We start from the raw sequence: 8130 nt of genomic DNA, 5'->3' as shown, positions 1-8130 counted from the left end.
TTTTTTTCTTTGAGACAGAGTCTCACTCTGTCGCCCAGGTTGGAGTAGAGAGGTGCAATCCTTGCTCACTGCAACCTCCGCCTCCCGGGTTCAAGCAATTCTCGTGCCTCAGCCTCCTGAGTAGCTGGGACTACAGATGTGTGCCACCATGACTGACTAATTTCTGTATTTTTACAGAGGTGAAAGACCTCAGTCTATTTTGACACAGGTTGAAGACCTCAGTCTATTGCAAGGGCATTCTCTGAGCTATTTATTACCTCTTCCAGCACTCATCATTTCCCTCAACCATCACTTCCATCAACCTCTCCTTCCCAAGTTCAAGTGATTCTCCTGCCTCGTCCTCCCAAGTAGCTGTATTTTTAGTAGAGAAGGGGTTTTACTATGTTGGCCAGACTGGTCTTAAGCTAATGACCTCAGGTAATCTGCCTGCCTTGACCTCCCAAAGTGCTGAGATTATGGGCATCAGCCACTATACCCGGCCATAGATATGCCATTTTGACCAAGGGAAATATAGATGTGAAAATAATATATATGAAATTTATGAATTTTTGATGGAGATTAAATCACAGTGTTCAGAGGCCAGACATTAACCTTTAGGCAATATCAATTATAACTGTAAAATAAAAACAATGGTACTGTGCCATAACAGAGCTAAAGGGTCACAGGGGGATGTTAAAAGGAATCTGGGGCCAAGTGTGGTGGCTCACACCTGTAATCCCAGCACTTTAGGAGGCTGACGCAGGCAGATCACAAGGTCAGGAGTTCGAGACCAGCCTGACAAATATGGTGAACCCGTCTCTACTAAAAATACAAAAATCAGCAGGCATGATAGCAGGTGACTGTACTCCCAGCTACTCGGGAGGCTGAGGCAGCGAATCAGTTGAACCCAGGAGCCGGAGGTTGCAGTCAGCTGAGATTGTGCCACTGCACTCCAGCCTGGGTGACAAGGCAAGATTCCATCTCAAAAAAATATAAAAATAAAAACATAAAAGAAATCTGGTCCCATTTCTTCATTTCTTGTCTCAGATAGCTTTTTTTTTTTTTTGGGAAAGAGTCTTGCTCTGTCACCCAGGCTGGAGCGCAACGGTGCGATCTCGGCTCACTACAACCTCCCCTTCCCAAGTTCAGGCGATTCTCCTGACTCAGCCTCCCGAGTATCTGAGATTACAGGCATGTGGCACCAAACCCGGCTAAGTTTTGTATTTTCAGTAGAGGTGGGGTTTCACCATGTTGTCCAGGCTGGTCTCTCCTCCTGACCTCATGATCCACCTGCCTGGCCTCCTAAAGTGCTAGGATTACAGGTATGAGCCATCACACTCGGCTAACTAACATTTTTTAAAAGGCAGAAGTGGTCTTATTGAAAAGAACAAAAATCAAAAGGAAGACAGAAAGTCTTGGGAAAATACTGAAAGAAGTGCAGCACTCTTGAAAATCCCTCTTGAAAATCCCTAACTATTCACATCCCAACCAGGATGCTAATGAGTATCAGTTTTTGTGTTGGGATATTCAATTTCAAAACCTCCAGTGGTTCAGGGTCTGACAATGTGAACATTTTCCAAACCCCGTGAGATAAACTACCCTCAATCAAAGTGCCATTCTGTAAAGACACTGAAATAATCTCATAAAACAAAAACTATTGCATCTGTTTAGATGGTATTAGTGTCCCTTCCCTTAAAATAAAGTCTCTGAGGGACAGAAATTAGACTGACATTTATCTTTCTATCCTCTAGAAATAATGATGTTTTCAAAATGCTCTAACCCTGTTTACAGTGGTTCTCATATCAGCTTTTCAGTTCAGAAATAGCATTAAGATTCTGTTAGTGTATGTTAGGATAGCAATTACTTTCAGATTCATTTGGTAGAATGACTTCTACAGTAAAGGGAATATTAAGTATTACATATTCATTTAACTTTTCATTATTCTCCAAAGTACTATGTTCTTACCATATTGTACCAGGCACTAACAATGTATTTTTCTTCCATCTCTCTTTGACTCTTTGTTTTCTCATATTCTTTCTAAAAAAGCAAAAGCACATGTAAATATGTAAAGATATAAAATAACTCAATATAAATAAAATACTTAAAATTAATCGTTAAAACCCACGGACACAACTGTAAAATATAACAAGGCTCCGAGGACATTAAAATCAAAATGCAACTATTTTATTATACAGAATAGTAAACTACCTCTAATGAGTGAAACAGTCGGTCTCGTTCTTGGAGCTGATTTTTAAGAGCTTGTATTTCTGGTGCTGCTCCTTGATTCTGTTTAGGATCTAAAGTACGAATAACCTGCAAAAAATAATAGAAAAATTTTAAAAGTCTCAAACTTAAAGAATGTAACATTTGATAAAAGAATTAGTATTTTTTTTTAAATGAAAGGATAAACGTATGAAAAATCAAAGGTTATCTTACAAGGGTATTTTAAAAAGTAAATGTGGCCTGGAGTGGTGGCTCATGCCTGTAATCCCAGCACTTTGGGAGGCTGAAGCAGATAGATCACTTGAGCTCAGGAGTCTGAGACCAGCCTCGACAACATAGTGAGACCATCTCTATAAAAAATACTTAAAAATTAGCTGGGTGTGGTGGTGCACCCATATAGTCCCAGCTACTCAGAAGGCTGAGGCAGGAAGATCCCTTGAGCCTGGGAGGTCGAAGCTGCAGTGAGCTGAGATTACATCATGTGCTCCAGCCTGGGCAACAGAGCAAGACTCTGTCTCAAAAAAATTAAAAAAGCAAATGAATGAAATAGTATTAACTGTAACTTTAAATAAAATTTTCTGGGGTATATAATATTTGTACAAACATAAAGCTTTTTACCTCTATAAATTCCAATTATAGAAAGTAATTCTGGCTTAAAATTAATAAATGCAGTTATGTACCATATAACAATGTTTCAGTCAACAATGAACCATATATATGATGACCACCATCATATTGTAAAGGAGCTGAGAAATTCCTATCACACAAATACCATTGTGTAACCATTTTCTTACACTACTCAGTACAGTAAAGTGCTGTACAGGTTTTCAGCTAGGAACAATACTCCATATCATATAGTCTAGTTGTGTACTAAGCTATATAGCATCCAGGTGTGCATAAGTACACTCTACAATGTTTACACAATGACAAAATTGCCTAAGAATGCATTTCTCAGAACGTGTCCCTGTTGTTAAATGACTTGTGTCTGTAGAGCAGACACTACTGACAGTAGTCCACTCTTTTCCTTTCCCTCTAATCTAGTCTGCTAGCCTTCTGCCTCTAATCAGATATGTACTTTGGGGAGAGGGTCCTGACTAGTGTAAGCCTATCGCTGTGCCCATCTCTTCCTCTGCTGGCAATCCAGGTTGGCACGGACTTTGGATGTGATTATTCTGACTGGCCAACTAGAGGACTGCTGGGAAAGGTATTTTTACTTCTTCACTCAATATTTTTATTTAGTTTTATTTTAAAAGATAGGGCCTTGCTCTGTCATCCTGGCTGGAGTACAGTGGTGTGATCATAGCCCACTGCAGCCTTGAACCACTGGGCTCAAGTGACTTTCCTGCTCCAGCTTCCTGAACAGCTAGGGTTATAGCTACATGCCACCATGACCAACTAATTTTTTTTTTTTTTAAGATGGAGATTTCGGCTGGTCGCGGTGGCTCAAGCCTGTAATCCCAGCACTTTGGGAGGCCGAGGCGGGTGGATCACAAGGTCAAGAGATCGAGACCATCCTGGTCAACATGGTGAAACCCCGTCTCTACTAAAAATACAAAAAATGGTGGCGCATGCCTGTAATCCCAGCTACTCAGGAGGCTGAGGCAGGAGAATTGCCTGAACCCAGGAGGCGGAGGTTGTGGTGAGCCGAGATCGTGCCATTGCACTCCAGCCCGGGTAACAAGAGCGAAACTCCGTCCCCAAAAAAAAAAAAAGATGGAGATTTGCTCTTGTTTTCCAGGTAGGAATGCAATGGCGCGATCTCAGCTCACCACAACCTCTGCCTCCTGGGTTCAAGTGATTCTCCTGAGATTACAGGCATGTGCCACCACACCTGACTAATTTTGTATTTTTAGTAGAGATGCGGTTTCTCCATGTTGGTCAGCCTGGTCTTGACCTCCTGATCTTGGATGATCAGCCCGCCTCGACTTCCCAAAGTGCTGGGATTACAGGTGTGAGCCACCGTGCCTGGCCATGACTAGCTAATTTTTAAAAACATTTTCTTTGTAGAGATGGAGTCTGGGTATATTGCCCAGACTGACCTCAAACTTGAAAGGGTAGAATAAAAACCCATTTACCTTTAACCTAGAGTCACCAATTGCTTCATTGCCATATTCGATTTCTCTACACACACACACACACACACACACACACACACGGTTACTTATTTGGGAGACTATTTTTTAACGTCTCCAAATAAGTTATTCAGATCTCATAACACATAACCTTTAAAAACTTAAGCACGTATCTCCTTAGATTAAGGATATTAACCTACATAATCACAAACCATCATCATCTGTAAGAAAACTGACCCCCTTAACCCCCAGTCTAGGACTCAGGGGTGAATACATTGATTTGGCAATTAGCAGAGGGTGGGGGTCCTCTTTTCAATGGGTCCCTGTGCTCTCCCACACTCCACAGTCTGTTGGTCTGTTCTTGTTTTCATGACAGTGACTTCTATTCTAAATTCTGGATTTACCTGATGGTTTTTTGAACATGTTATTTAGCTTGTTCCAATAAACCTCATTTTGCCTGTGAACTGGAACTGCAAGGTTACTTAAATTCAGGTTAACTATTATTTAGAATGATACTCCATCAGGAGGCACAGTATATCAGTTGTCCCATCATTAATTAGTGTTGTTAATTTTGTTGACTAGTAAGGTGGCAAGTGCCACTCATTTCCCACACAAAGTACATTTTCCTCTTAGTAATTAGTAAGTAATCCATGGAATGACCTATTTTGACCACTGCTTCTTGCTCAGGTTCTTTTTATTTGTTAAAAGATTTGTTCTTCTCCTGAGAGTTTTCTGCATGAGAAGTTGCTGTAGTGTCAATCCATTACATTTGAGACTTCACTGAAATGTGATCAGAAGGTAATAAAGTGAGATGCCTCCAAATTTCATACTTACACTTTTGGCTTTCTCTAAGTATTTTTTATATCGTTCTTCCATTTGCTTCATTTCCTCTTCTTTCTTTCGTAAAGCTTCTTGTAATTCTTCAATTTTTAAGGCTGCAGATGAGACACAGTACTATATATATAAACATATATTTATCTAACAAATATATATAAATTGTCTATTTTAGATTACAACAATTTTAAAAACATTTTAGTTGACTAACAACAAATAAGCTGGTCTATTTTTATACATAATTTTCTTCTAAAAAAATTCAGATTTTTAATTTTTTTTACAAAAAGCTTTTCTTATAAATAAATTAAAAACTCCAGTATGGATAAACAAAATGTGATACATATATACATTATAATATTATTCACCCTTAATTATGATACATGCTATGACATGGAGACACTATGTTAAGTGAAATAAACCAGATACAAAAGGACAAATATTATATAATTCTACTCATATGAGTGACCTAGAATAGTCAAATTCACAGAGACAGAAAATGGAATAACGGTTATTAGGGGGTGGGAAGAGGGAGGAAGGGAGAGTTATTGTTTAATGGGTAAGAACTTCTGTTTGGCCGGGCGCGGTGGCTCAAGCCTGTAATCCCAGCACTTTGGGAGGCAGAGGCGGGTGGATCACGAGGTCAAGAGATCAAGACCATCCTGGTCAACATGGTGAAACCCCGTCTCTACTAAAAATACAAAACATTAGCTGGGCATGGTGGCATGTGCCTGTAATCCCAGCTACTCAGGAGGCTGAGGCAGGAGAATTGCCTGAACCCAGGAGGCGGAGGTTGCGGTGAGCCGAGATCGTGCCATTGCACTCCAGCCTGGGTAACATGAGTGAAACTCTGTCTCAAAAAAAAAAAGAACTTCTGTTTGAGATGATAAAGTTTTGTAGATGGTTAACAGTGACAGTTGCACAACAATGTCAATGTCCTTAATGTCGTTGGACTACACAGGAAAAATGGCTTAAAATGGTGTGTTTTGGCTGGGTGTGGTGGCTCACACCTGTAATCTCAGCACTTTGGGAGGCCACGGCAGGTGGATCATCTGAGGTCAAGACCAGCCTGGCCAACATGGTGAAACCCCGTCTCTACTACAAATAAAAAAAAATTAGCTGGGCAGGGTGGCTCATGCCTGTAGTCCCAGCTACTAGGGGGAGTTAGGTGGGAGGATGGCTTGAGCATGGGAGGTCAGGCTGCAGTGAGCTGTGATCATGCCATTTACTCCAGTCTGGGCAACACATCCAGACGCTGCCTCAAAAATAAATAAATAAAATTATGTAAACTCACTATCACTATGGCAGTATACAGCAAGCCCATTTAAAAACTATCCTAATTAAGAAAACTCACAGCTGTTGTTAAATCTTGGCTCGAGATCTTCAATAATGGCTCTCTTCTTCTGTAGTTCATTATTGGCTTCATGCAGCTTCTCTCTGTAACAAATAGGTAAATGTCACCTACTACTATTTCTCTCATTTCTTCCACTTCGAAGATCTAGGTTCTTTATACTTGGATTACACTTGCATTGCATGTGTAATGCAATTAATTGCATGCAAGTGATATGAAACAAATATGAAAAGACAAAACATGTATTTAATATATTTTTAAAATAAGTAAAAAGTAAAGACAAAAAAATTCCTTTTTGTTTGAAAAAGTAGTCATTTGTTTTACACAGACCTGCATAAAGAGAGGGTATAGATTTTTTTCTAGGAATAATACTACTTAAATAACTTTGTAAAGGTTTTACCAAGCAAAATCTTGTTGCAAAAAAATGAAGTTCTAAAAATAAGAATTAATAAATAGAACACTACATATCAATAAAAAGAAATAAACAAATGATACATGCAACCACATGAATAGATGTCATAGAATGTTGAACAAAGGAAGTTAAAGGGATAACCATGTATGATTCCATAATGAATGGAAGGTGACATACATCAGCAGTGTGGCTAGTTCTGGGGTCAATCTACTGGGAGGAAGGATATAGAATCCTGGTCGGTCGCTAGATATATTACCTATGTTGATTTGGGTCAACTATATATGTACGTTTGGGAGGCCTTGGCAGGTGGATCACTTGAGGTCAGGAGTTTGAGACCAGCCTGGCCACCATGGCAAAACACAATCTCTGCTAAAAATACAAAAATTAGCCAGGCGTGGTGGCAGGCGCCTGTAACCCAGCTACATGGGAGGGAGAATTGCTTGAACCTGGGAGGCGGAGGTTCCAGTGAGCCAAGATCGCGCCACTGCACTCCAGCCTGGTGACAGAGTGAGACTCTGTCTCAAAAAAAAAACAAAAAACAAAAAACAAAAAAACTAGGAACTTAGGACATGTATTTTATGTGTCATATTCCGACATAAATGCATTTAAATAATTAATCGAAAGTGAGATATTTTTCCCCTGGCATTTGTATAGTATGCGTAATTCTCCCTTTATAATAGTTAATACGGTACCATGTAACATAACTAAGGAAGACGGCTGCAAAAATGGGAAGATATAGAAAATCACTAATTAAAAAAATACAGCACTTTGTTATGTCTATTTCTGATCTTTTCTATGCATAATGCTTAAATAAATCTTTCTCTTTCTCAATATTTTTTGAGGATGTGACATTGTGTGCATATATGACCTATGACAAAGAACATATACAATAAAACAGTTTAAAGAATAATAAGGCTGGGTAAGGTGGCTCACGCCTGTAATCCGAGCACTTTGGGAAGCCGAGGCAGGTGAATCATGAGGTCAGGAGATTGAGACCATTCTGGCTAGCACAGTGAAATCCCGTTTCCACTAAAAATACAAAAAATTAGCCGGGCATGGTGGCACGCGCCTGTAGCCCAGCTACTCCGGAGGCTGAGGCCAGAGAATCGCTTGAACCCAGGAGGCGGAGGTTGTAGTGAGCCGAGATCGTGCCACTGCACTCCAGCCTGGCAACAGAGTGAGACTATGGCTCAAAAAACAAAATAATAATAATAAAACTAAGCCCAATGAATCACTACCATGTTCAAAAAAAAAAAAAAAAA

General features: G+C 39.8%; 1 protein-coding gene across 2 annotated transcripts in view; it reads right to left on the bottom strand.

The window, feature by feature from the left end:
- HOOK3 (hook microtubule tethering protein 3) overlaps positions 1–8130 on the bottom strand; it is a 122405-nt gene that overhangs the window by 4554 nt on the left and 109721 nt on the right. For both annotated transcript variants that reach the window (XM_017545975.2, XM_037744767.1), the window contains 4 exons: positions 6460–6542; positions 5109–5209; positions 2188–2292; positions 1945–2016 (listed from right to left, as the gene is read on the bottom strand). In XM_017545975.2, the coding sequence (XP_017401464.1) occupies positions 1945–2016; positions 2188–2292; positions 5109–5209; positions 6460–6542 (361 nt within the window). The remainder of the gene's footprint in view (positions 1–1944; positions 2017–2187; positions 2293–5108; positions 5210–6459; positions 6543–8130) is intronic.

Source organism: Cebus imitator, unplaced genomic scaffold, assembly GCF_001604975.1.
Source record: "Cebus imitator isolate Cc_AM_T3 unplaced genomic scaffold, Cebus_imitator-1.0 Scaffold183, whole genome shotgun sequence".
NCBI lineage: Eukaryota > Metazoa > Chordata > Mammalia > Primates > Cebidae > Cebus > Cebus imitator.
This window is presented reverse-complemented; position numbering and strand designations above follow the sequence as displayed.